Raw genomic sequence first — 25,823 nt, 5'->3', positions numbered from 1 at the left:
AGGTCAGTGCTGGGACTGGTATGTATGTGAACTGCAGTGGATAGTGGGAATGTCAGGAAGTATATACAAGGTTGGGTGGGATGTTGAGGAAGTTTGGGGCATTATGGGAAAACAATATGTGGCCCAGTCTCTGAGTCATCTCCAAGCCCCTCCCACTTCCCTGATCCCTAACCAGTTCCAGCTGTGCACAGCCCTGGACATCACTTCCCATATGGCTACTTATGACTAGTTAAAGGAGTGTGTGTGTGTGTGTGTGTGTGTGTGTGTGTGTGTGTACTCTTAAAAACAGATGTTTCCAGGGTAACAGTCTGGAGAACTCAGTCCCAGTGACCAGGGAAAGCTCCCTCTTCTCCTGACCCCTCTCAAGGCTTTCAGGGGAAAATGGCCCAGATGCTAAGACTGGGTCTGGGCCAGTCTTCAAATTCAAGTTTTTCTTCCCTCCAGTTCTCAGTTTCAGGCCCCAGACTTTCCTTTTATATATAGGCATGTTCAGTCCCTGCCCACTTTCAGAGAGTAAGAGTGGCTATTAGAGGGAAAGTAGATGATAGTTAGAGATTGACTTCTCTGAGCCCAGAAACCTCTACACACTTTGACCTTCCACCCATAACCCCATTGCCCATGGTCATTATTAGAAAATACCCTCAGAAATCTCCTTATTCCCCTCTGCTATGGTTTATTTTATTTTATTTTATTTTTTTTTGGTACCGGGGATTGAACCCAGAAGAACTTTACCACTGAGCCATATCCTCAGCTCTTTTTATTTTTTATTTTGAAACAGGTCTCACTAAATTGCTTGGAGTCTTGCTAAGTTGCTGAGGCTGGCTTTAACTTGCAATCCTCTGCCTCGGCCTCCCAAGTCATACCCAACTTGCTATGGTTTAATTTAAAATACTTCCCTGCTGCCCCCTTCAGTGCTGGGGATTGAAACCAGGACCTTGCGCATGCTAGGCAAGCATTCTACAACTGAGCAACATCCCCAGCCCTTTTTAAGTTTTTGTTGTTGTTTTAAGATAGTGTCTCAATAAGTTGCCCAGGTTGGCCTCAAACCTGAGATCCTCCAATCTCAGCCTCTTGAGTAGGTAGTATTACAGGCATTTACTATCATGCTCAGCTTACAAATACTTCTATATAAACTCTTCTGCCACAGTAGTGGGCAGAGAGGGAAACCAGTTTATGGGAAGGGAGCAAGCAAGCCAAAAAGAACCCAATATTTTCCCCTTTCCAGCCAAGTTCTCTTTGGGGGAACAGTCTGATCACATGACCTAGCCCTTTGCATACATCCTGCATCTCCCCCAGAGAGAGATGACAAGTTCAGAGGGAAAAAGAGCTGGGTCAGCCTGGTTTAGGGGAAGGGATCTGGCAGCAGGGATGGTCATGACGCACGGTGGAAGTAGAACTAGTCATGCAATTCTTGCATATGTCCAGACTGCAGCTACCAGATCTAGAGAATTTTGTTTGGGTGTCTGTGGGAATTCCCTGGAGGCTGAAGAGTGCTGTGCAAAGATCACAGCTTTAGAGCCCATGACTGCTGCTTCCTAGCCATGTGACCTGAAGCAACCCATTTTAGAGACACTCCCTTTTCTGTAAAAAGTCGATATTGTAGCACAGAGTTGTTGCAGAGATTTAAATAAAGTATTTGGCAGTTTTTAGTTTTTTACTCTGCCATGTCCTGGCTCCTTAGTTTTAGGATGTGTTTCAGGCCATCCCAGGCCAGAGTGAGTAATGGAGTGGGTGGTAGAAAGAGGGAGAAAAGGGGTGAGAAAGAGCCTTGCAGGGGGCCGAGCAGGAGCTGGTTCCTAATCTACATCATTTCCTGGGTGCACCAGCTTTGATGGCTTCTGTCACTCATTGCTCAGAGGCTCTCTGTTCTTCCTTGCCCATCACTGGTCATTTGGGACTTAGTCATCCATGTTACCCATTTGGGCACTTGGCCAGTCATGAGACAAGCATCACTGAAGGCAGCAATATGAGTCAGGAGTATCCCCCACCTTGATTCTGGAGCGTGGGGGCTTCCTTGTGGCCTCCCAGCCTCTCGGTCATGGGTGTGCAGAAGGGGCCAGGAGTGAGGTCTTACTGGTAACATGAATTCAGTCGTTCCTCTGCCTATTGCACTGTGCATTTGAACGATATGCAAATGTTGTGTAAGGCATAAGTGCTAGTGGACATTTCAGTAGCTCCTGAATAAAGAACAAAGCTCTAAGTGTCAGTGTGGTGTCTGGATAAAGCTCAGGTTTTATGGGGTCAGCAGAGGAATTTGAATATAGGCCAGGCCAGTTGGAACGCCATGTCCTTGTTCAAATTTCCTTCTCTGGGTCTTAATTTCCTCTTACAAAAACAGGCACGCTGTGTAAAGTGGCACACACCTCCAACTCCAGGCTGAGGCAGGAGAGTTGCAAGTTTGAGGCCAACCTGGGCAATTTAGCAAGACCTGTCTCAATATAAAATTAAAAAGAAAAAGGGCTTGGGATCTAACTGAGGGGTAGAAAGCTTAACCGGCATGTATGAGGCCCTGGGTTTAATCCCCAGTACCCACCTCCCACGCCCCACTTAAAAAAAAAAAAAGACAAGAGCGGTGGATCACACTCACAGTCCCAGCTACCGCCTGAGCCTAAGAATTCAGAATCAGTTGGACAACATGGCAAGATCTTGTCTCTTCAAAAAAAGAAAAGGCCAGAATAATCCTGCCCTTACAGGAGAGTTGTGAGAATTAAATGAGATACCATATAAAGCATCTAACATGGCAGTAGGTATGCTTAAATATAAGTTTTTTTTCTTTTCCTTACACAGCATTTAAGGCCGTCTCTAAACTCTGGCTTGCAGCCACTTGCCCCCCTGGCCATTCATTTAACAAAGATCTATGGGGCATGGCCTCTAAAACATACAGCTGGCCTGGAGTAGGCACCAGGGATTCAGCAGGCCTGACTCTTTGGACTTAGCACAGCAGTCTTTCAACCTGCACTGTCACTTGACTGGAATGGTCCTATCCTTCCAAAATCTAATACTCCACCTGATTCTTCGTTAGCCTTCAAAGCTCAGCTCAGAGCCTTCCTTCTCAGTGAAACTCTCCATAGCCCCATGAGCCTTTGGATCCAGGTTCCCTCTGCCTCATGCAATCTATAAGCTCTCTGAGGGCAGGCTCTGGATCCTTTTTTTTTTTTTTTTTTTTTTTGGTGGTGCTGGGGATTGAACCCAGGGCCTTGTACATGCTAGGCAAGCACTCTACCAACTGAGCTATATCCCTAGCCCCTGGGTCTTTCTTTATACCCTTGCTAAATCCCATCCCACCCCTGCATTCAGGGTTTATTAAATACTTGAAATAATGACTTTTTATTAAAGCAGACATACATGGGTTCAAGAGCATTTATATTCCCAACTTGGTCTTAGGTGCAAAGAAACAGAGACCTCAACCCTGTTTCCTTCACCTGAAGGAATCAAGCTATATCAGTTGTTTCCTACCTCTTTGCTTCTATTTATTTAATTTTCTTATTCTAGAACTAGAAGACTGGAAGATCTGGAAATTGGAAGATTGAAACCAAGGGATTTGCTGACCCAGGGTCCCTGGTGCACAGGAATGTCCCACTTGAGATGGCAGACGGGTTCTATTCCTAGTTTCTCCCGAGATTTTGCTTCTCATCCTGCCAGGAGAACTTCCCCAGGGCAGTATGAAAAGTCTTCAAGGGGAAGTGGGTGTCAGGGGCTGTTTTTGTCTTCTTCTTTCTGGTAGGGCAGGGGTTAATGGTGAATTGCAACATATCTCTGGGCTGAGTCACCTCCCACTGCCATCCCCCATTCTCCTCAGTTAAAGTTTTATAAAGAGGACCAAGGGCTGGCAAATGAAAAGAACAGAAGGTAAGAACCCCTTGCTTAGCCCTGCTCTCCCAGGCTCCCAGAAATCTCAGGTCAGACGGCACGGACAGCCTCTGGAGCTCTTGTTTGGTGGGACCATGAAATGGCAGCAGCTGTGGCTGGGCTTCCTACTTCCCATGACAGTCTCAGGCCGGGCCCTGAGACCTGCAGAGAAGGAGGCGGCTGTGGTGAGTCCCCTGGGAAAGAAGGACCCAGGTCAGTGGTTACCACTTCACAGTCCCATCCAAGCCTCCTTCCAACCCTTCAGCTTGTCTGCCTTTTTTTTCTTTCCTCTGCTCCATGATCTGCTCTGCCCATGCACTCAATATTCCTTTTCTCTTTCCATCTGAGCCCATTCTTTAAGGCATCTTTCCCTTAGTCCCTCTGTATCTTTCTTCCCCTCTCCTGATGGGCCCATTAGTTCACTTGGAAGATTTGCCCTGAAACTAACCTTTTTTTTACCCTCTTACCTCAACCCCATCATAGGATTACCTGTTACAATATGGGTACCTACAGAAGCCTCTAGAAGGACCTGACCACTTCAGGTCAGAAGATATTACAGAGGCCCTGAGGTGAGAGTTCACAAGGCACATGATTTCTGAGTTGAGGTCACAAGGCCTTCTTTGTTTTCTCATCCCTTCCCTTTTGCCAGGCCCGCCTCTGCCCCATCCAAACTCATGATGGGTGCTAGCATTGATTGGCATAGTAGAGCATGAGGGGAGATGGGAATTCAAGATGAGTACACTTATTGGATTTGCCTAGGCCCAGAGTGCTCCTCTGGAAACTCTACCTCACATCACATCCAAAATACTAATACTAAATAGCCCACATGAAGTATAATTTGCATGTAAAACCATAAATTGAGTTGTTGATATGACTACCTTTGTGGACATTTAATTCAGCATTTATTTATTTCTATTTTATTGTTTTCTTTTATATTTTGGTAATGAATTGTTTTCCTTTGTGCTCAGGTCCCTTGAAAAGCCTATAGACCCTATGTTAGTTCATCAGTAGATGAAATTGTCCCAAAGCAGAATGGGCTGGGCAGTGGGTCCAGCAAGGAGGGGGAAAGGCTGAGGAGGACTGGACCTGGTGGAGAATCTGGAGAGCAGGGTAGGAAATTTTCTAGAGCAGAGGGGCTGGCCACTTCCCTACAGCAGAAGGTTAGAAATCACAGGAGTTGGGGAGGGAAGAATAAAAGTTCATTGGATTAGACAAAGAGGAATGAAGGAAGGGAAAGAGGATGGGAATAGGAAAGACAGTGAATCAAACATAACTTTCCTATGTTCATATATGAATACATGACCAGTATACAAGAATAGGTTATACTCCATGTATGTTTATTATGTCAAAATATACTCCACTTTCATATATATCTAAAAAGATCAAATAAAAAATAATTTTAAAAAATTACAGGAGGAAAGGAAGGCTCTCTTACTCAAATAAAAGATACTGGAAATGGACCAATGAAATGGCAGTGTTGCTATTTTACAGAAGAGAAAGTCCCAGTTCTGAGAATTGGAGGCTGGAGTGACCCAATCAGCTTCGGAGATTCTGTGCCACTCTTGGTCACCACATTAGGCAGTTCCTAGTCACTCCAGATTTGCCTGCCTTGGTGGACCCATTCCTCTCCATTTTTCTAGAGCTTTTCAGGAAGCATCTGAGCTGCCAATCTCAGGTCAGCTGGATGATGCCACAAGAGCTCGCATGAGGCAGCCTCGTTGTGGTCTGGAAGACCCCTTCAACCAGAAGACCCTGAAATACCTACTGCTGGGTGAGGGATGAACCTGGGAAAGGAAGGGAGAGGAGAGAATGGTGTGGCTCTGGTATGTGGGTGGCATTGGATCAGCCTGGACCAGTGCAATGTTGAATGAATGATCACCTGGTAATTACCTTGCTATTATATGCCTTGAGGGATTATCTGTGCCCATATACAAGGGTGCTCTCTAGAGTTGGCAGAAGGATCTGTGTTTCCAATCTGTTTTCCGGTTTGTTAACCAGGCCGCTGGAGAAAGAAACACCTGACCTTCCGCATCTTGAACCTGCCCTCCACCCTCCCAGCCCACACAGCCCGGGCATCCTTGCTTCAAGCCTTCAAATACTGGAGCAATGTAGCTCCCCTGACCTTCCGGGAGGTGCAAGCTGGCTGGGCTGACATCCGCCTCTCCTTCCATGGCCGCCAGAGCGCATACTGCTCCAATACCTTTGATGGGCCTGGTAGGCACCAGTTCTCATCTCTCACCTCACTGAACTCTGAGATTGCCTCTGTCTTCTTGAGCCAGTGCCTCTGGAATCTTAATGTTCAGGATGCCCCTTATGCCCATCTATACCCTATGTTCTCTGACCCTCTTCCAACATTCCCCAGGGGATCAGTTGGTCACCTACCTGGGGTCTTACCAAGGCTTTTCTCTGAAGCTTATACCTCCTTCCCTGACTTAATTTCCCCTATCAAGGCACACTTGAGAGAGGAATAGGCCCGAGAGAGAGAATGACTGGGGAGGCAAAGGGACTGTGATGCACATCCCTGAGAGAACTGGGTGATGACAGAATCTGAAAGAAGCATCCAAGAGATAGTAAATATAACTGGAGGAATTTTAAGGGAATGGGGTGATTAAAATGTATAACAGGCAGGAGATGCTGTTGTGTTCTGGGCTCTGACTTCCCTCTTGTCCTCCTTTGCCTTTATCCAGGAAAGGTCCTGGCCCATGCTGACATTCCAGAGCTGGGCAGTGTACACTTTGATGAAGATGAGCTCTGGACTGAGGGGTCCTACTGGGGTGTGAACCTGCGTATCATCGCAGCCCATGAACTGGGCCATGCCCTGGGACTTGGGCATTCCCGATACACCCAGGCACTCATGGCCCCTGTCTACGCTGGCTACCGGCCCTACTTCAAGCTGCACCCTGATGATGTGGCAGGGATCCAGGCTCTCTATGGTCAGTTCCTCTCCCCAGTAAGCTTGAGGGTCAGTCGGATTAGCATCTCTCTAGGTTTGAAGAGACAGGCCTAGCTTCCATGGAGGGAAATAGCTTGACTTCTTTCTCTTCCTACAGCCTAGTTCTTCAGGCTTCTTCATTTTCAGGAACAGTTCTCTCTGACTTTTGCATGTCTAACCTTCCTTCCAGGTCTCTCTCCCCTCACACCTGTTCTTAGAAACAGAGAATACACATTCTATTAAACCTCCTTCTCCATTTCTGGTGCCTCTCAAAACTAAAATGTGTCTCTTGCTATGATATTGCCCACCACCAAGGGAAAGTCCCTAGGATCCTTTTTTTCCCTCTCTGTTGGGCCACTAAGCAGAATTTAGACAGGTGGAGAGGCATATGCTATTAACTCTCTCCCAAGCAAGCATTATTTCACTTTGTAGGCAAGAAGAGGCCAAGGTATGAGGAAGACGAGATGGAGGTGCCCACTGTATCCCCAGTGCCCACGGAAGATAGTCCCATGCCAGACCCTTGCAGTGGTGAACTGGATGCCATGATGATGGGTGAGGTCCTTCCCCTCAAGGATGTAGGCAGACAGTGGGGGCAGCCCACTGACCCTGAGATCTAGACAAATAGGAATGACGTGAGACTGCAGCATGAGCAATGGGGTCAGACCCCAGGCAGGCACTGGTGACCACGGAAGAAGGTAAGTGTATAGAGAGGGAGGGTTCAGAGTCAAGTTAAAAGGGGGCCAAGCAGTCATTTACCAAAGTAGCTACACTCTAGGGGCTACCAAAACACTTCTGGAAATGTAGCAAGATAGAATTAACTGGAGCATATATTAAAGAGGGCTTTGTAGCTGGTTGAAGACAATTAGGAGGCCACTTTGGGGTGGGGTATGAGATTCCCAAAGAAGAACAGCGATCTGAAGGCTTTCGTTTTCATTGAGTGAACCAGGGATAAAATGCTCTGAACAACAAAGGAGAGTGCTCTGAACACTGGGTCCTCTTTCTCTGTCTTTAATTTTTCTACTTGAATTAAAGTTGAATGAGTCTTTGAAGAATTGGCTTGTGGGTGGAAAGGCAAATTATCAGCCTACCTGAGACACCCACAAGTCTTTGCGTTTTTGCCTTGTTGATGATACACCTTTGGTCTCAGGGCCCCGTGGGAAGACCTATGCTTTCAAGGGGGACTATGTGTGGACTGTGTCAGATTCAGGACTTGGCCCCATGTTCCGAGTGTCTGCCCTTTGGGAAGGACTACCGGGGAACCTGGATGCTGCTGTCTACTCTCCTCGAACACAATGGATTCACTTCTTTAAGGGTAAGGGGGCTAGTTATAGTGTCTCACCTGAAGACTAATTATAAAGAAGTCATAAAGGGGGGCGGATGTTGAGACATTTCTGAAAGGGTGGAATAGAAGGACCAAAAGCTACCACCTTATGACAGGGGTAACTTGTTCTTTCCTTATACACTCTCAGGAGACAAGGTGTGGCGCTATATTAATTTCAAGATGTCTCCTGGCTTCCCCAAGAAACTGAATAGGATAGAACCTAACCTGGATGCAGCTCTCTATTGGCCTTTCAACCAAAAGGTGTTCCTCTTTAAGGTATAAAGTTCAAAGCAAGGGCAGTCCTTTCTTAGCAGGGGTGGGATACCTCATACTTCACGACTTGCTCTTAAAGGGAGACTACTGCAGTTGTAGTGGACTAAGGTAGACCTCTAGTGCTCTCTCCTCATCCTGTTTTTCTCCCTGTCCACCTGACACCCAGGGCTCTGGGTACTGGCAGTGGGATGAGCTAGCGCGAATGAACTTCAGCCGCTACCCCAAACCAATCAAAGAATTGTTTTCTGGAGTGCCAGACCAGCCCTCGGCAGCTATGAGTTGGCGGGACGGTCAAGTCTATTTCTTCAAGGGCAAAGAGTACTGGCGTCTCAACTGGCAGCTTCGAGTAGAGAAAGGCTATCCCAGAAGTATTGCCCACAACTGGATGCACTGTCATCCCCAGACTCCAGGCACTACCCACTCAGCTGGGGACACCACTTCTTCAGCCACAGGCACAATCTTGAATACCACTCCCTCCACCATGGAGACCACGTTGAACCCTGACCACTCACCCATAGACACAATCTTGGATATTACAACCTGAGCCACAGACTCCACCACCCTTTCTCTCCCTGCGAATGTCACTCTTTCAGGGGCCTAAGATCTAATCAAATGTCTGCTCACTGGAACTATGCAGATATTAGAGCCGGAGGATGCACCATAGACCTGAGGTCCCTAAATTTCAACTGTAGTCAGCATTCTTTGCTCTTTCCCTCCTGGGAACTTTCCCCTTAACTCTGATTCATCCCCCAGATCCATCCATTTGTTCCAACTGTGTTATCTGGAAGACAGGTGGAGGGAAGCATCAGTCAGGCCTTTACCAGACAGGTAGCAACAACTAGGGAGGTTGGATACCTGGGTCCTATTCTCCTTAGATCAAATGCAAGAAAATGACATGGTCAGTAAAATGAGCAAGGGCTTTGGAATCCCTGAGAATCACATTTATTGCTTGTGACTTTAGGAAAGCTAATTAACGGCAATGAATCTTGGATTCCCCATTTGCAAAATAAGGTTGATACCAATCCTGCAGGGTTGTTGTGTTAAATGACAGGACTACATGTGAAGTGCCTGGCACCAGAGTCTGGCACATTTCTGTTTAACAAAGACTAACTGCACTGGGTGTAGTGACATATGCCTGTAATCCTAGCTACTTGGTAGGCTGAGGCAGGAGGATCATAAATTCAAGGCCAGACTCAGAAACTTAGTGAGGACCTGTCTCAAAATAAAAAATAAAAAGGGCTGGAATGTAGCTCAGTGGTAGAGCACCCCTGTGCCACAAAAAATAAAGGCTAACTCCATGTTCCTAAGAGATGCCTGGGAGGTTCTTCCTCTAGATGTCTGGTATGTAGCCTCTACAGTGCTCTATCCAATAAGGGTACCTACCCCTGTCAGATCTTTAGGGAACAGAAAATGTGTTAATGGGCTGGGGATATAGCTCAGTTGGCAGAGTGCTTGCCTTGCAAGCACAAGGCCCTGGGTTCAATCCCCAGCACCACAAAAAAAAAAAAAAGAAAGAAAGAAAATGTATTACTATGGCTACTTCTTTGTTTTTGGGGTAAGAAAAGAGCAGCAACAGTAGAGGCCAGTTACCCTGGTTCAGTTTTCAATGCCATTTTATTCCCATGTTCCCATGTTCTTGCTCCCTCCCATCATATAGCCTTCTGCCTACGGGAGGGCTATGTCTTCATGCTATCTGGGAAACCAGGGAACAGACCTTGGACAGGAGAGTGAGAGCAGGGATAGTTAGAAAGGGTTAGTGACTGGTACAAAATTCTGTTTAAAGAGGAAATTAGTATCATCACAGTGAGGCGGGGAAGGCACTTGTCTCCCATGCAGCCATGAAGACCAGGCTCCTTTGGGCAAAAGGGCAGGACTGTGATGAGGGCAATGCTCTCTTCTTGGAGCAAGAAGCCAGCTTTTGGGGAGGCTGGTACTGAGGCAGGTGCTGTAGTCTTCCCAGATTGAGAGATGGGGGATCGTGCTCCCCACTGAGGTAGGAGAAGGGGGTTTAGTCTATGGGGGCAAAGTCTATCAGAAACCCAATTACCCCTTAAAGAGGGGGTTGGGGACTGGGGGATCCTGGAACTCTTCTGTGTCATTCTCTTTATTAAAAAGCTATCAAATGCTTTAGGAGGCTCCCTGATTTTCTATAGGTCCTACAAAAACAAAGCCCCTTATTTTAACATTGTGAGGCACCCTGAAACAGGTATTTAAAAGGCTATTTGGGTAATGGCTCTCCTTAGTTTGGAGGGAACTGGGGAGTCAGTATCTCTAGGGACCATAGTACCTCTATTATGGGTCAGAGGTAGGTACTCCTGTTCTTCTTCCCTCTCCATGAGATTCCTGTGTCTGTCCCTGAAATATATTCCTACAAGTCTGGACTGGAGCACAAATCCTATCCCCAAATAGGTGGGGAAGTTTGTGTGTAGGTTCTGTGGGCCCACAGTAGGGGCAGGGGCATCAGCAGAGGGTTAGGCTCAGGTTTGGATGGGACCAGAGGGTGTGGTTAGGGGGATAGTGGAACCACAGTCAGAATCCAGGTCCAGAATGGTATGGGGGGCTGTGACTTGGATGCTTGGTCCCAGTTGGTGCTCTCGAAGACTCTGGAGATAACTCTGAAGGGGTAAAGGGCAGAGAGCGCAGAAGGAGGACCCTGGATCAGAACACCACTCTCACTCTGTCCATTTCCATATGCCCTCTGCCACAGTCCCCCCAGGCTGTCCCATTCCTCCCACTCACTGGAGCCAGACTGTCAGCAGGGCTCCGGGTATTGGCAGGCAGCTGGCGCCGATAGCTGCCCTCACAGGGTCCCACCCCAGAGGGAGTCCGGTGCCACTTGGCCTCTTGCTGATGATGGATCCGAAGAAGTTGGAGATGCCTTCGCTGGTGGCTCAAGACCACTGCTTGGGAGGGGGCAATATGGATTCTAGTCCTTTTTAGGCCCTGAATCCCACCCCCAATACACTCACTCTAAATAAGCCCATTTGACCTTTCTCTTACAGTTGTCTCAAGCCTCAGCTTCCTTTAAGTTATTGGGGTTCTCCTACTTTTTTTCCTCCTGGACTTCCCTGGGATCCTTCTTTCCTCTCATAACAGTCCCGAATAACACTTCATTGCATCCCCTGATGATTTTGCTTCTCATTTTTCTACTGAACTTCTTTGGCTACTTCAACTCTTACCTTTCCTTTATGCCCTGCCCCATTTACCTCGGATATCCTCCCCAATCCTCGTCCCTCAAGTGTTTTTCTTCCCTTCCCTTCCTCAAGTCTGAAAACCAGGGACATGAGTAGGCACAGGCTGGCTGCTTCTGTACCATAGTACTAACTCACCGTTGGCGTGGCCTCCATGTTCCTCAACCATGAGCTTCCACTGGGCCAGGGCCCCAAGAGCCCCCAAGGCTGGCCAGGTGCCCAGTAAGACCCAGCTATACCAGCAGAGAGGAGACAAGGCTGGAAGTGCCTGCAGACGTTGGCCCAACCGACTGCCCAGTGCCAGCCCCTCCAGGAAGTAGTCAGCACAGGCCACCAGCACTGCAGCACCCAGCAAGGCTGTGCCCAGAACTGTGAATGGACGTGGCCACCGAAGCGTGAGCAGAGCTCCCAGTAATGCCAGCCCCACCAGCCCCCCGGCTGGCACCCAGGCTGATGGTGGCTGGTAGATGGGCTCAGTGATCAGCAGGGCCCCAGCACCCAGGGTCAGACCTAATAGTAGACCAGTCAGGAAGAGCCCGACACTGCGAACTAGCATGGTGACCAGGCCGCAGAGGAGTCCGATGCCCAGTGCGATGCCTGCGCTCACCTCCAGGCTTAGCTGTGTCTCCAACACCTGCTCCTTGTGGCACAGCAGGAAGATCACCAGAGCTCCTGACAGCAGGCCGGAGAGAAACATCACTGCCTTAAAGCAGCGGTAGCCTGGGAATGGAGGCAGGAGGTACTGAGAAGTAGAAAGGAGGTTCTACAGGGATGCCTGTGGTGAATTGGGAGAGGAATGACTAACCAGAGGAGCAGAAGATAGAAGCACCAAGGGGACCTCTTAGAAAGGGGGGGGAAAGGAATAAATTTAGGGAGGGAGGAGAAATATTCAGGAACTGTGAGGAAACAGGAGGAAAAATCGGGAAGTAAGATGGCTGTGTTGAGGAAAGAATAGGAAGAAAGGATAGTCTTTTCAGGAATGGCATATAAGAAGAAATTTCTCACAGGCTGATTTGGGTTTCTGGTGAAGTCTGAAGCATGAAAGATAATTTGGGAATGGAGTTTTGAGGTAGGAAGCAAGAGGAGAGCAAGTGGTAGATGCCAGAGATGAGAGTTGGACAACATGGGCAAGGGGGAAGGATAAGAAACTGGCAAGGGCAGCATGTGCTGCTCTGAAGGTAGGTATTCCTTGATAGAGGAGGTGAGGTGGCCCAGAAGCAAAGAATAAAATTTGCATCATCCTCCAGAGTACCAGTCTTGGGCAGCTGCCCCCCACCAACCTTGGCCCTGCCCTCACCAAAACAGCAGTAGATGATTCCAAAGCAGCAGCAAAGGGCACACACCAGGGCAGGTGCTAGTTCAGGATTGTGCTGGGGTTTCAAGACACATCTTAGGTCTGGAGGCTCTGGGAGTTGTTGATTAAAGGGCCTGGGGTCAGATGTCACAGTCAGGGGCAGCAAGGCTTTCTCCATGGTTGAAGAGGTGGTCACAGAGTGGAAGGCTGGTGTTGGTTCCTCTCATCTATCCATGCATGTCTTGAAGGGTTAAGAAACCTACAAGGGAATAGGGGTAGGAACTCAGACACCATGGATCTTGAGGACTCTATACCTCTTTTTTCTGTTGAAGAATGGCCAATTTCAGGAGAAAGAATGGCCTTGTTGGGGTAACTGAAGAAATCTACAGGACTGTGTTGAGGGGAGCAGGATGTTTCTTTACTACCCTCTGGAAAAATGACACTAAGTAAAACAAATGAAAATTTTATAATGAGCATTTACCGCCCCCCCCGCCCCCCCCAGCTTTTGGGGTCAGGGTAGGAGAAGTAAGATGCCTTAGGCACTGGGGGTTAAAGCAGCCTGTTTTAGCTAAAAAGAAAACTTGCCTCCGCAGCTGGGACTCAATACTACCACACTGGATTGGGAAGGGTGAGGTTAAACAGGGGAAAGGGAGGAGGAAGAGGAGAGAATGAGTCATGGTGGGGTCTCTGAACAGCTGCTCCCCTCCTAGGGAAGAAAGAGGGAAAAGATACCGAAAGAATTTGGGACAAGGAATTAAGCAGAGACAGTCACCTTCAGTTGGTCAGGATTTTAAAGCCTTAGTTTCATGCTGAGATGAAGTTGTTGGGGGAAGGGGGTGCAGTCACAGTTCAAATCCCATGGTCCTATGAAGAATAAGCAGGCATCTTGCCCACAGACATCTCACATCCTGGTAGCCCCTTGCTCCTCCTCTAAGAACACTGATGGGGCATTTCCTACTCTTCCCTTCCCCCAGGGATGTCAGGGCTGCCAATGGCATTTGAATACAGATCTTGAAAGGAGATCACCAAAGAGAAGTTGTCTTTTGGGGTACCATGGGAGTCGGGTGGCATGGATGCAGGCACTTTGCTTCAGCTGTCTTTTGGACATCAAGGTTCTAATATGCTGAGACTTGGCTTGGGAAATTTCTTCTACTCAATCCGTTTATAAGTCTGGGACCCTAAACAAGGGGAGATTGGGGAGGGAATGTTAGCTACTCACCACCCTGCCAGGGCTCAGGAGAGGAACGGGGTGGAAGTGCTTTCCTATATCCCCAGCAGCATCCTAGCCCAGAGGTTCAGACGTTGGGATGGGTGTCGAGCGTGGGTACCCCCAGGGCCACACTGTTCGTAGCTTCCTAAACTCTTGCAAGTCGTAGCCCTAGCCCTGTGAACTAAATGCAACTGGCTGGGGGGGGTGGTGGTGGAGGAAAGGGACAGGGTGTGTGTGTGGCGGGGGGAGTGACATCACGGGGCGGACCCCTCCAATTCTTTTCCCTGCGTGTGGGAGGATCCAGTTGCCAACTGTTCTAATCCAGGACCAGGGACCCCCAAAGATAGCAGGAAAGGGTCTTGGAGAGCATAGCAAGAAGTGTGGGGCAAAGTACTGAGTACTTAGGAGAAGATTCCACAACTCGAAGCTCTCAATGTTCGAAATGGGGTCCCAGAGCTCCCCTAGCTCCAGATGGTTTCTTCCACTTCCCAGAGAATTGGAGTATTGTCTTTTGGAAAACTGGGTAGTCAGGACCGAGGAACCGGGAAGGGGCTTTTACTGGTTTGGGGGTGCTGGCGGGGGTTCCCGGGGGAAAAAATTGCGGCGCAAGACGGGGCACTAACAGAACTGTAAGGCTAGACACGTGTGCAGAGGGGACCCAGCAGGGTCTGCGTGGGGACGGGGGAGTGTGGACGTCGACCAAAAGGCTCGGTATGCAAATGAGATGCAAAATAGCATGCAGACTAGGGCAGTGTTCTGCTGCACTCTGCTGTGGTTCTTAGTCCAGCAGAGCTACGCTCGGAGTCCCCGAGCCTCGCTCTGTGACACGGTGTGGGAACCGTGTCCAGAGGGGGCGGGTCCGGGGCGTGGGAGCTGCAGTTATAAGGGGCAGCTCGCCAGCTGGGTCATGAGCGGGGGAGGTCGAGGGCTGCTGAAAAAGGAGGGGCAGTGCTACAGAGCCAGGGCTGGGGCTACCCCGGGGCATCCTCTCTTTGGCTTCACTTCTGCAGGATACAAAGGAGCCTCTGTCCTTGCTACAGCCGTCAGGGAAGGTATCAAGGCGGTGGCTTCGCATGGCTCCCCGTTTTGTCTGCAAGAAAAATGGCCTAAGGGCGGCCTGGTAGCTGTCCTCTATCTCCCATCTGGGCAAAGCCCAGGAATACAGCCAGAGAAACTCTGAGAGTCTGTCCCCAGCCTGCAGGCATTGCTGCAGAGCCCACATAATTGGCTTCCAGAGACTCAACCTGTGGGGACAGCCATTCCAGCACGCGGAGGGCCCTTTAAGGGGTGGGGCCAATGCTCCGTAGGGCCGCCTCCAATTCGACTCGGTGCTAGCTGGACTGGCTCGCCCCTCTGCCAACCGTTTTTTCTTTTTCTTCCCGTCTCTTCCCGGGTGACCCCGGAAGTGGAAGTAAGCTCTGGTCGGCGCCCGCGGCGGGGACGGAAGGCGGAAGCAGAGCGTGAACGGGAGGCGGAGCCGGGGGAGCTGCTCTCGTAGCTCCCCCTGGCCGCAGGCCCAGCTGCTCGAGGGGGAGGAGTTACCGCCGCTCTTCGGTACGTTACCTTCACCCCTTTTACCCAGCGGGTCCGAGGGTTCCCTGGGGCAACCCTGAGCTCCGCCCCCAGCTTTTTCTTTAGGGCCGCACAGTCCCCACCCTTTTCTGACAGTCTGCGGCGCCCCCTTTCCGACCGTCTTTTTCTTTTTCCTAAGAGTGACCCCCCGGACCACACCCTTTGCGGTACTTCCCTCTTTTCCTGATTGAAGATTATAGCTTACTGGGGAAAGAAGAAAAACTAAGGAGATCGGTGGTGGTGGTGGGGTGTATGTGTGTGTAAGCAAGGATGCAGTTAGTCTGGTTTTGGCTTATTGTTAGGGATAACGAATGCCCTAGAAAAACTTGGGATACCGAGGGAGATGCCTACACTGAATATGTTCCGAATTTAAGATTGTTTAACTCCTCTCGTGGTTCCCACCTTGACCATCCCCATCTTGATACCTTTGTTCCAGGCATCAGCACATAATATAATGATGGCTGTGACCTAAAGCCCTCAGGAAGCCCTGGGGTCATGGCCCAGAAGCACCCCGGAGAAAGAGGGTTGTGTGGAGCCCACCAAAGTGGTGGTGCCTCCCTCAGAACTTTAGGATCCTCCGCGGACCCTGAAATACTTTCATTCTCAGGACTCAGGGACTCAGCAGGGACTGCCCCTAATGGTACCCGCTGCTTCACAGAGCACTCTGGTCCTAAGTACACACAACCCCCAAACCCAGCCCACTGGTCGGATCCAAGCCATGGCCCCCCAAGGGGTCCAGGACCACCTAGGGAAGGAGAGGACCCTGATCAGAGTGGAGCATCTTCAGAAGAGTCAGGAGTGGACCAGGAACTCTCAAGAGAGAATGAGGCCGGGTACCAAGAGGATGGGAACCCTTCTTTTCTTTCCATTCCATCTGCTTGTAACTGCCAGGGAACCCCTGGAATCCCTGAAGGGCCATATTCTGAGCGAGGAGATGGCTCTTCTAGCAACTTTTGCCACCATTGTACCTCTCCAGCCTTGGGGGAAGATGAAGAGTTGGAAGAGGAATACGATGATGAAGAAACTCTTAAATTCCCCAGTGATTTTTCACGTGTGTCCAGCGGAAAGAAACCCCCATCTCGAAGACAGCGGCATCGCTTTCCAACCAAGGAGGATACTCGGGAGGGTGGCCGTAGAGATCCCAGATCTGCTGGTCGACATCGACTGGGCAGGAAACGAAGTCAGGCAGATAAGCGCAGAGGCCTGGGATTGTGGGGAGCAGAGGAACTATGTCAACTTGGACAGGCAGGCTTCTGGTGGCTGATTGAACTGCTGGTATTGGTGGGAGAATATGTGGAAACTTGTGGCCATCTCATCTATGCATGCAGGCAGCTGAAAGGCAGTGATCTGGACCTTTTTCGAGTTTGGGTGGGAGTCTGGGCAGGGAGGGTGGGGGGCTGGGCCCAGATGATGTTCCATTTTCTAAGCCAAGGGCTTTACTATGGGGTTGGACTGTTAACCCGTTTTCTTAGGTTACTGGGTGCTTTGCTGCTCCTGGCTCTGGCCCTCTTTTTGGGCTGTCTGCAGTTGGGCTGGCAGTTTCTGGTGGGACTGGGTGACCGTTTAGGCTGGAGGGATAAGGCCACCTGGCTCTTCTCTTGGCTAGATTCTCCAGCTTTGCAGCGTTGCTTGACTGTGCTGAGAGATAGCCGGCCATGGCAGCAGCTGGTAAGAATAGTTCAGTGGGGTTGGCTAGAGTTGCCTTGGGGCAAGCAGAGGACTAATAGACAGGGGAATGCACCCGTAGCTAGTGGACGCTATTGCCATCCTGAAGAGGAAGTGGCTCGACTCTTGAGTATGACTGGGGTTCCTGAGGATGAGTTAAACCCTTTCCATGTGCTTGGGGTTGAAACCACAGCATCAGATATTGAACTGAAGAAGGCCTATAGGCAGCTGGCGGTGATGGTGAGTACCTTCCTTCTGTTTACTATTCCTGTTTGTTTCCATATTTTCTATTCCAATTTTAGGGAGAGTGGAATAAAGGGAACTCAGAGTAGAGTCAATTTGAAGCTGATGGATAAAATTCTTAGGACATTTTTGGTACTGGGGATTGAACCCAGGGGAGCTCTACCACTAAGCTACATATCCAGCCCTTTGCATCTTATATATTGAGAGAGGATCTCACTAAGTTGCCCAGGCTGATCCCAAACTTGTGATCCTCCTGCCACAGCCTCCTGAGTAGCTGGGATTTCAGGTGTGTGCCACAGTGCCTGGCTCATAAAAACTTACTCTCTGTACTATGGGATCTGACTTTCCTTTCACTTAAAGTCTTTTTTTCATGATACCCCACCCCCCACCTTTGAAACTTTATATAGGAGGCATTGTTGAACTCACTCATCCTCGAATAGCTAGATGAAATCCATTTAGGACAGGGAAGAGACATAGTCACAGACCACCTCAGATGCACTCTCCTGAACAAGGAGACATTTTTAAACACGGGGCAACCCTGCTATATCAGGCAAGTGTGGATCTAGTGTGGGAGGGTTCAGGGAGTGCACATGAATGTTTATTCCAGGACCAGGTAGAAGAAAACAGGCTATTTCCAGTTCAGCAACCCAGAATAAAAGGGCAGGAAAATAGAACATAAATCATAAAGAAGTGTATGCATATATATGTTGTACATGAAAGTGGTGATTTTAGTGATAAGGGAATGTATAGGTAGGAGTTGTGATGTACCATATGCTTGAAGAAAATGGTTTAATGCAAGCATACAAATTGCTATTAGAAGTAGGTATTAAGTTACTCTTTCTAGATACATGATTGTTATTGGTATTTTTGTACAAGTAAAACTGTTATGGATGTAGTAAGTGAAGTATGTAAATTGCAATGAAGGCCTACTTTTATTACGTGAATGAAGCTGGATTGGTAAAACAATGTAGTATCCAAAGAGGAATGGACAACCAAAGTTTCCCTTAATGATTAATGGTACAACCAGGCCTGTAACTTACCAAAGAACTGGAAAATGCACAACCCTTAGTGGAGAGCCTAAGATAGAGTAGAAACAACTGTTTATTCTCGGACTGTTACTACTAGTAGAGCTCTTTTCTCACCTTCATGTGTTTTAGCAGACATCCTCTCCTGAAGGATATAATTCGTACAAAAATTCTCACTTTCAACTTCCTCTTGGAGTAGAAATGTGGTTAAGTTCCCTTTACACACCTAAAGTTCTCTCTTGGGATCCTACACTCCAAAGCTCTCTCGTTTTGGGCAAGTGTTTGTTGGCTTCTTTTATAGAGTTTCTCACTGACCTTACTAGGCCTCTTGTGTGAACATGTTTAAAAGGCATATATTAGCTTGAGAATATAAGAAATTTAACAGTATTCTTTTTTTGTAGGGGTGGTAGGTATCAGTGAGGAGACTCTATGTCTGTATTTTTGGGAACAGGGATAGTAACAACCAGGAAGCCATAGGAAGAGAGGTTATTACTTGTCATGGAAGAAAGGCTGAAAAGTGTATTATAAGCCTCTGACTTTTTTTTTTTTTTGGTTCCAGGGATTGAACTCAGGGGCACTTAACCACTGAGCCATCCCTTTTTTGTATTTTATTTAGAGACAGGGTCTCACTGAATTGCTTATGACCTTGCTAAATTTCTGAGGCTGGCTTTGAACTCAGGCTCCTCCTGCCTCAGCTTCCTGAGCTGCTGGAATTGTAGGCGTGTGCCAGCCTCTGACATCTTGATGGGGAGGGGGTTAAAATGGACTTGTGATGAAATCTCTTTGTTCTGGTAGGTTCATCCCGATAAAAATCAACATCCCCAGGCTGAAGAGGCTTTCAAGGTTTTGCGGGCAGCTTGGGACATTGTCAGCAACCCTGAAAGGCGGAAGGAATATGAGATGTAAGTTGGAGATGGGAAATTATCAGGTGAGGTAAAATGAAAATTCCTTAATGGGAGAGGCCCCTGAACTTGTGGATGGAGGCTCTCAAGCAGAAAGAACTATAGTTGTTTTCTTCTAGCTAGCCAGGTATCTCAAGAGGTGAATAGATGCCCCTCTCTTTGTCACTTCCTCAGTATTCTCTGACTTATAAAGCTTTTCTTTTAGGAAACGGATGGCAGAAAATGAGTTGAGCCGGTCTGTGAATGAGTTTCTGTCCAAGCTGCAAGATGACCTCAAGGAGGCGATGAATACTATGATGTGTAGCCGATGCCAAGGAAAGCACAGGTATGATATAGGACAGGGATGGGATAGCCACAGCTCAGGGACTGGGTAACAAAGACCTTCCTCGTGAGTATTTTTGGTAATTTTGAGATACAGATGATGAATAAAAAGACCATGAGGTTTATACCTTAGCTGTACTATCAAGAGGTTGATTCAGGTTAGCAGGAACACAAAAAATTTAGCTTTAAGATAGAATGTTAAGGGCATAGCGTATATAAATAGGCATATGTAACAACCTAGTGGAGATAATTTAAAGTATTTCGGCTATATTTGACAACAGTGATGAGACTACTAGCATTGCTGTAGGTAGGCTTAGTATTTATCAAGGAACTATCAGTTTGTTGCATTTCAGGAGGTTTGAAATGGACCGGGAACCTAAAAGTGCCAGATATTGTGCTGAATGTAATAGGCTGCACCCTGCTGAAGAAGGAGACTTTTGGGCAGAATCAAGCATGTTGGGCCTCAAGATTACCTACTTTGCACTGATGGATGGAAAGGTGTATGACATCACAGGTACACTTCTATCCTCTAGCAGTATGGGCTTACTTCATCTCATGTGCTCTAAACTATGATGTTTTGGCTAATTATTTCTTCTGTTTTCAGAGTGGGCTGGATGCCAGCGTGTCGGAATCTCCCCAGATACCCACAGAGTTCCCTATCACATCTCATTTGGTTCTCGGATCCCAGGCACCAGTGGTCGCCAGAGGTAGGTGGTATTTCTCAATTACCTATCCAACATTCCAGTTTTGAATATGGTTTCATATGACCTGCTATTTAGAACACGTAGGTACCTCTCTAGGAAGTTTGGGAACTAACTCAGTGTATCTTTAACTTAAGTATACATGTGACTCTAACATCTCTTGACCTTTTAGTTCTTTATTTTTTCCCCTCAGGGCCACCCCAGATGCCCCTCCCGCTGACCTTCAGGATTTCTTGAGTCGGATCTTTCAAGTACCCCCTGGCCAGATGTCCAATGGGAACTTCTTTGCAGCTCCTCAGCCTGGCCCTGGGGCCACTGCAGCCTCCAAGCCCAACAGCACAGTACCCAAGGGAGAAGCCAAACCGAAGCGGCGGAAGAAAGTGAGAAGGCCCTTCCAACGTTGAAGCCCCTTCTCTTTTTTCCTCAAATCAATGTCAGGGAGTCAAAAGGGCTGTGTACAGCACAGGATGGAGTTTGATTTGATTATTTTTAAATATTTTAAAAAGGGAAAATGTTAAGCTTAAATTGTTCACTCAGTACTCATAGGAAGCCCCTGAACCACTCGCCTTCCTCCCCCAGCACCCAGGAACTGAATCTTGTCTTCTGACAATACCAAAGAAATAGGGGGGGTTAGAGCAAAGAACCTAAGGCCTGGACCTAGGCTGGACAATGTATCCCTTTGAGGTATGGGAACTGGGTATTTCCCTGGGGTATGTATGCCTTTGTCTCGTCATTTGCTTTTATAGCAGATGATATTACCCCACCCCTGCTTTTTAAACTGAGTCTCTTATTTCTTGACCCATTTCAGGGGGAAACCCCCTCCTTTACTCTGATATACTAGATAAGACAGAACAAGAAAGCATGTAGCCCTAATTTTGAAGATGCATAGAGTTCAAAGAGTGTAAACTGAACTTTTCCTTTGACTTTCACCTTGTGGGAAAATCACCCTACTTCAGGCTTATTGCTGCAAGGATGGCCAAAATTAATAATTTTTAAGAAGCAGACTCACGCCCTCTGCCTTTGGGTGAGGGGAAAGGATAAGAGGGTTCCTAGAAGCCCTCTTGTGATCCAAGGGTTTGTATTTTTTTAAGTTTGTTCATATTTGTATGTACATATCTATTTAAAGCCAGGGACTATCTTTCTATAAATATATAACTGGCAACCTGTATCCTCCTTTCTTCTTTGCCATACAGCTGCAGCTCTTTTTTCTCATTTGAGAATCTTTTCCCTGCTTTTAGCTAAGTGAAGGGTACCTCCTTATTGGACCAAAGGAGAAGGGATAAAAAATTGCTTAGTTTTGTATAGTTAGTATTTGATCTTCCCTCCCCAGCATTATGAAGACATCCTCTTATACCTCTTGCTGACCAAATTTTAGCCATCACTGAAAAAATTACTTTATTAGAAGGAAAAGACACCACAAAACAAAGCTAAAGGTGGTGGGGTGGAAGATATGGAAAAATGTAATCACCAAATGAGCTGCCCAATCTTGAATACCTTCCTGTTGATTTGGCTCTTAACCTCATCTGCTTTTCCTGATTCAAATAATTTTGCACCTAGCAGGGCTGGGCCTAGGAGCTCCATTTCCCAATTTCTCCCCTTCCCAGGAGTTTGAGAAAGGTTGTATACTTCTCAAGACTTTTAAGACACACAGTATGGAGAAGAAGGGGAAGATGTTATAGCCCTTTGTTCCAGTGCCTTCTCCATGCCTGTGGAGCTGTTCTTAGCTCTTTCCCTCAGTATTTGTTGATGCCAAAGAGACGAACCCCATGGAATTGGGGTAACTTAGGCAGCAGTACACTGAGCAGTGAGGTAGTGTTGATGAGGAAGTGAGCAGCATCATATTTGGTGTAGAAGCTGGCCAGGAGGTAGCTGGGAGAAAAAAAATAAAATGAGTGAGGTTGGCCTTCCCTAACCATGTTCATGCTTTTTCAAATGACTTTTATTTTAAATGACCTGTCTTACTGCATATAGTCCTTGGATACCTGAAAATATTTCAGCTATAACAACAGTATTTACTTTGAAGCAGAGGAGGTAACCACACGGTACCTTTAACTGTTGGTTACAAGTCCGTTTGTTAATTGTTAATGACAAATGGCATATGAAAGTTGAAACTGTTTCAGCCTGTATGACTCTTTTAAGAGTCCTCTTTGCTTCTATTCCCGTTTTTGAAGATTAATATCACTTCTGCCTTTATCTATTTGCTTCTTTTAGAAGTGTAAAATTAGTTGATGTTTTAGATTCCTCAGTTCTTTCTCCATTCCCCTGCATCCAAGGGGGCATCAAGGAATGCTTGATTACTGTTCTCTTTAGGCTCAGGACTAATTTATCATAGTATCTTCAAAGGGTCTTAGATGACTAGTCTGCTTTTTAAAAGCTTCTCTGTAAGTCATTCCACCTGATTCTTGGTGCTGTTTCTAATTCAGCATCTCCCCTACTCCCCATAGACTCACAGTACAATAGGTGAGATGCTAAGGAATTTGCGAGAAGAGGTAAACTGGAGCCCATAGTCCATCTGCTCCCAGTGTGTCAGTAGCCGAGCCTTTCCTTGGTCAGGGGTCTCAAAGGGTGTCCCTTTCACTGTATGTAAGAATACATACATTGCCTGGGAAAAGGGAAAGGGATGTTGTTAGGAGTAGAAAGAAGTCCTTCTATCCAAGAATTATGCTGAGATCCCAAAAGGAAGAGATTTAAGTCCCCAAACAATTAATGATTTAAGACCTAGGTGGGTACAAGGGCAAGTTTTAGTGCTCACCAAGTTATGGATGACGTTGGTCAGGGTCCAGACAACGGGAATGGTGAAGAAGGGGATGCTGAGTAGAACCACATGCAGCAGTCCTACCAAGATGATGTAGGCCAGCCAGATGCCCCGACTATTCATCACTCGAGTGTTGGGGTTTACTTCACTGTGTGCCACCCCCACATTCATCCTACCACAGTGAGGAATCAGGCAGGAGTCCAACTCAATTTTCTCTCAACCCCTGTTTCAATTTGTTTCCCTTAGTTGTCTCCTGAAAAGCCAAAATTCTCTGAACTCTATTGGGACTCAAAGAACGTCCCTATCATGCAGAAAGGAAAAACTGAAGGTGGGGGGAGGGGTGGGCGGGAATTTAAAAGCCAAGACTAATCTCCCCTTCTTGTAGAGATATGGTGATTTTTATTAAGCTCCTTACACATTAACACAAGGCAGTAAGCCTAGGTTTTGGGGTACCCACTTCAAGGAGAAGGGGGAAACAGGAGTATCTCACTTTACTTTCCTGAAGAATTAGGAATGACGAAGAGGTAACATATGCCCAGAGTTCCAGAAGAGTCGTGAAATCACTCAGGGGACCAATACAAGGAATTAGAGTAATGCTACCTTGAGTCCCCACCTTTTTTGCTGGGGCTTGTCCTAACTGTCTCTTGGCACGTCTGCGGGCTAGCAACCTCATTCCTTCTCTCGAGCGTGGAGGCTAAAAGAACGTGCCCACAGTTTCTAAATTGGGCCAGAAAGGGACCTGAGCTTAGTGCCTTGAGAGACAGAGCCCCAGTCCTGCTATGGGCAGTTCTTAACTTGGCTCTTTAAAATTGTGCTAGCACTGGGGAGGCTGAGGCAGGAGGATTGCAAGTCTCGGTGACAAGGTAAGACCCTTTCTCAAAAAACTAAAAAGGCTGGGGATGTAGCTCAGTGGCACAGTGCTCCTGGATTCAATCCCCAGTATCAAAAATCAAATAATGCTAGGTCTAACGCGGAGGATAGCTAGTTAGGAAGGAGCTCTTGCCCGTCCTAAAATTCCCCAAACCTCAGTACTGAGCACGCCCCATACACCTCCTAGCTTCCCTCTTTTCGCTCGTTGGTGGCTTTCTAAGGCTTTCTTCAACATTCCTCTCTCCGTATTTCACGTGCCACCTCCCCGCCGCCCTTTCCTCCTCCCATCATTTTCACTCCGCAACCCCTTCCAGTCTATCAGCAGCGTAACCCATACCTGCCAGTTTCAGGAGCACGTCCGTGTAGGGGCGCGGCACTGGCTCCTACACCTGTGGGCTCCAGGAAGTACCCGCCCCCATCTGCGCGCTCCCTATTGGTGGTTCAGAACCAGTGATATCACTACCCATTGGTTGGCAGACTGCAATGGAGACGGACAATAGGCCGCCCTTTCTGTCGTTAGGAGCATTCAGAACCCGCCTTTCTCCGGGTCCCTCCTTTGGGAGAGCTGGGAGAGTTGCTGAGAGGCAAGAGAGCGACGAGTCATTGACTAATGGGAAGAGCCGATAGTATGGGGTTTGAGTAAGAGTGATAGCGATTGGTCGGCTCTGATTCTTTGCGCCTAGGCGGGAGCTCCGGAGGCGGAGACGGCGGGGAGGAGGGTTGGTGAAGTAGAGGGGTAACAAGATGGCGGCGGAGACGGTGGAGCTCCATAAGCTGAAGGTAACGCGAAGCGAGGGAAGGGGTTAGGTGGGCTCTTCGGGGAACTGAATTCTCCAGGGTGGCTTGCGTCTTCTTCTCATACATGTTATTTTTTCAGGCTTTTCCACTTCGTTTCCCGCCATACTTCTTTTTTGTCTCCCTTCCGAGGCCTCCCTTAGTTTCCTATTTCTTTTCACAGTTTTATTGCCATCTGTACTTGTTATTTCGTCTACCTTATCCGTTGTATTGCCCGTCTCTCTTGCCCACCGGGCGGTGCAAATGCCTTCTACCTGTTAAACTGAACTCCTCTTCTCATCAGAAATGCATTACGTCAATAGTCCCTCCTCCGATCCCTATGCCAAACCCAGGACCCGTTTTTCTCCCCAGAATCGATACTTTCCTGTCTGTTGTTTAAAGCTAAGGTACCCCTATTAGCTGACGTTAGTCCTTTTTTCCTTATTTCTATTGAAACATATCACCAAATAAGATCCAGAAAATGCTTCTGTTCCCTTTTAGTAGGTGGGCTTAACGCCCCCTGGGCGAATTTTGAAACCTGCGAGAGGCCTCGGAATATAGGCCTCCCTCTAATAGAAACCTGGGGATGAGGCAGTCGGAGGAATTTGTGAAAATAAAACACCTCATTTAAAAGTTTTTCCAGTTCTCTTACAAGGACCTTTCAGATTGCCAGCCTTCCGCTCTTGCCACCCTCAACCACCAGAGAGAAACTCATAGCTGCACTATTTTGAAAAAACAATTCCCTAGTTAGATTAGATTATCTCTGCCCTGTTTCATATCGTTGATGGACTCTGCATCTCTTGCTGTCACCACTGGGTGACACTCTGAAACAGAGTTTTAAGTTGTATTTTTAAAAAAAATTTGGTAGTTTTCTTACACTCTCCTGGAAGGAGAGAGTACTTTCTTTTAGGAAGAGTTAAGAGAA

At 47.7% G+C, this 25,823-nt stretch overlaps 5 protein-coding genes across 16 annotated transcripts in view; 3 read left to right on the top strand and 2 right to left on the bottom strand.

Moving 5' to 3' along the window:
- The first annotated feature begins 3,384 nt into the window (after positions 1-3,384).
- On the top strand, positions 3,385-9,494 carry MMP19 (matrix metallopeptidase 19). Its single transcript, XM_079141311.1, has 9 exons — positions 3,385-4,034; positions 4,333-4,418; positions 5,490-5,620; positions 5,848-6,063; positions 6,537-6,782; positions 7,214-7,333; positions 7,929-8,093; positions 8,251-8,378; positions 8,542-9,494. The coding sequence occupies exons 1-9, from the start codon at positions 3,834-3,836 to the stop codon at positions 8,917-8,919; spliced, it is 1,671 nt and encodes a 556-aa protein (XP_078997437.1). The 5' UTR covers positions 3,385-3,833; the 3' UTR covers positions 8,920-9,494.
- Positions 9,495-9,970: 476 nt separating this feature from the next.
- Positions 9,971-14,549, bottom strand: LOC306661956 (transmembrane protein 198-like). Of its 3 annotated transcripts, XM_079141317.1 has the most exons (6): positions 14,080-14,549; positions 13,633-13,724; positions 12,864-13,119; positions 11,705-12,286; positions 11,115-11,278; positions 9,971-10,990 (listed from the first exon to the last, which is right to left on the bottom strand). In XM_079141317.1, the coding sequence occupies exons 3-6, from the start codon at positions 13,036-13,038 to the stop codon at positions 10,853-10,855; spliced, it is 1,059 nt and encodes a 352-aa protein (XP_078997443.1). In that variant the 5' UTR covers positions 13,039-13,119; positions 13,633-13,724; positions 14,080-14,549; the 3' UTR covers positions 9,971-10,852. The 3 variants fall into 3 exon arrangements, with proteins under 3 accessions (XP_078997443.1, XP_078997442.1, XP_078997444.1); XM_079141316.1 differs by lacking the exon at positions 13,633-13,724 and having other exon boundaries at positions 14,080-14,546; XM_079141318.1 differs by lacking the exon at positions 13,633-13,724 and having other exon boundaries at positions 11,115-11,275; positions 14,080-14,543.
- Positions 14,550-14,663: 114 nt separating this feature from the next.
- On the top strand, positions 14,664-21,667 carry DNAJC14 (DnaJ heat shock protein family (Hsp40) member C14). Of its 2 annotated transcripts, XM_079141308.1 has the most exons (8): positions 14,669-14,781; positions 15,477-15,624; positions 16,079-17,547; positions 19,371-19,477; positions 19,683-19,802; positions 20,152-20,312; positions 20,403-20,505; positions 20,693-21,667. In XM_079141308.1, exons 3-8 carry the CDS (start codon positions 16,138-16,140, stop codon positions 20,901-20,903), a joined length of 2,112 nt encoding a protein of 703 aa, XP_078997434.1. In that variant the 5' UTR covers positions 14,669-14,781; positions 15,477-15,624; positions 16,079-16,137; the 3' UTR covers positions 20,904-21,667. The 2 variants fall into 2 exon arrangements, with proteins under 2 accessions (XP_078997433.1, XP_078997434.1); XM_079141307.1 differs by having other exon boundaries at positions 14,664-15,624.
- Positions 21,668-21,877: 210 nt separating this feature from the next.
- Positions 21,878-24,591, bottom strand: ORMDL2 (ORMDL sphingolipid biosynthesis regulator 2). Of its 4 annotated transcripts, none has more exons than XM_079141326.1 (5): positions 24,462-24,541; positions 23,868-23,971; positions 23,252-23,477; positions 22,950-23,101; positions 21,878-22,368 (listed from the first exon to the last, which is right to left on the bottom strand). In XM_079141326.1, exons 3-5 carry the CDS (start codon positions 23,423-23,425, stop codon positions 22,233-22,235), a joined length of 462 nt encoding a protein of 153 aa, XP_078997452.1. In that variant the 5' UTR covers positions 23,426-23,477; positions 23,868-23,971; positions 24,462-24,541; the 3' UTR covers positions 21,878-22,232. The 4 variants fall into 4 exon arrangements, with proteins under 4 accessions (XP_078997452.1, XP_078997451.1, XP_078997453.1 ...); XM_079141325.1 differs by having other exon boundaries at positions 23,252-23,426; XM_079141327.1 differs by lacking the exon at positions 23,868-23,971 and having other exon boundaries at positions 23,252-23,426; positions 24,462-24,591.
- Positions 24,592-24,689: 98 nt separating this feature from the next.
- The window catches only part of SARNP (SAP domain containing ribonucleoprotein), a 51,141-nt gene continuing 50,007 nt past the window's right edge, over positions 24,690-25,823 (top strand). For 3 of the 6 annotated variants that reach the window (XM_079141320.1, XM_079141324.1, XM_079141323.1), the window contains exon 1: positions 24,728-24,904. Coding sequence is in view for 1 of the 6 variants with exons in the window: in XM_079141319.1 (XP_078997445.1) it covers positions 24,869-24,904 (36 nt within the window). In the remaining 5 variants the exon portion in view is untranslated. Of the gene's footprint in view, positions 24,905-25,823 lie in introns of all 6 variants that reach the window. The other 3 variants (XR_013764015.1, XM_079141319.1, XM_079141321.1) reach the window with 2 other exon arrangements.

The sequence above is a fragment of the Sciurus vulgaris genome, assembly GCF_902686455.1.
Source record: "Sciurus vulgaris genome assembly, chromosome: 5".
NCBI classification, from domain to species: Eukaryota; Metazoa; Chordata; class Mammalia; order Rodentia; family Sciuridae; genus Sciurus; species Sciurus vulgaris.
Note: the sequence above shows the minus strand (reverse complement) of the source record. Positions and strands in the feature narration are given on the sequence as shown.

Bases quoted from the DNA above. Each gene is read 5' to 3' on its own strand.
- MMP19 (XM_079141311.1), top strand. From the start codon at position 3,834: ATGAAAAGAACAGAAGGTAAGAACCCCTTGCTTAGCCCTGCTCTCCCA. The intron at 7,334-7,928 runs GTGAGGTCCTTC...CTTTGGTCTCAG, and splicing joins ACTGGATGCCATGATGATGG to GGCCCCGTGGGAAGACCTAT. The intron at 8,379-8,541 runs GTATAAAGTTCA...CCTGACACCCAG, and splicing joins AAAAGGTGTTCCTCTTTAAG to GGCTCTGGGTACTGGCAGTG.
- LOC306661956 (XM_079141317.1), bottom strand. From the start codon at position 13,038: ATGGAGAAAGCCTTGCTGCCCCTGACTGTGACATCTGACCCCAGGCCC. The intron at 12,287-12,863 runs GTGAGGGCAGGG...CTCCATTCCCAG, and splicing joins AATCATCTACTGCTGTTTTG to GCTACCGCTGCTTTAAGGCA. The intron at 10,991-11,114 runs GTGAGTGGGAGG...TTACCCCTTCAG, and splicing joins CTGCTGACAGTCTGGCTCCA to AGTTATCTCCAGAGTCTTCG.
- DNAJC14 (XM_079141307.1), top strand. From the start codon at position 16,138: ATGGCCCAGAAGCACCCCGGAGAAAGAGGGTTGTGTGGAGCCCACCAA. The intron at 19,803-20,151 runs GTATGATATAGG...GTTGCATTTCAG, and splicing joins CGATGCCAAGGAAAGCACAG to GAGGTTTGAAATGGACCGGG. The intron at 20,506-20,692 runs GTAGGTGGTATT...TTTTCCCCTCAG, and splicing joins GGCACCAGTGGTCGCCAGAG to GGCCACCCCAGATGCCCCTC.
- ORMDL2 (XM_079141327.1), bottom strand. From the start codon at position 23,425: ATGAATGTGGGGGTGGCACACAGTGAAGTAAACCCCAACACTCGAGTG. The intron at 23,102-23,251 runs GTGAGCACTAAA...CCCTTTTCCCAG, and splicing joins CCAACGTCATCCATAACTTG to GCAATGTATGTATTCTTACA. The intron at 22,369-22,949 runs GTGAGTCTATGG...TTTTTCTCCCAG, and splicing joins AGCATCTCACCTATTGTACT to CTACCTCCTGGCCAGCTTCT.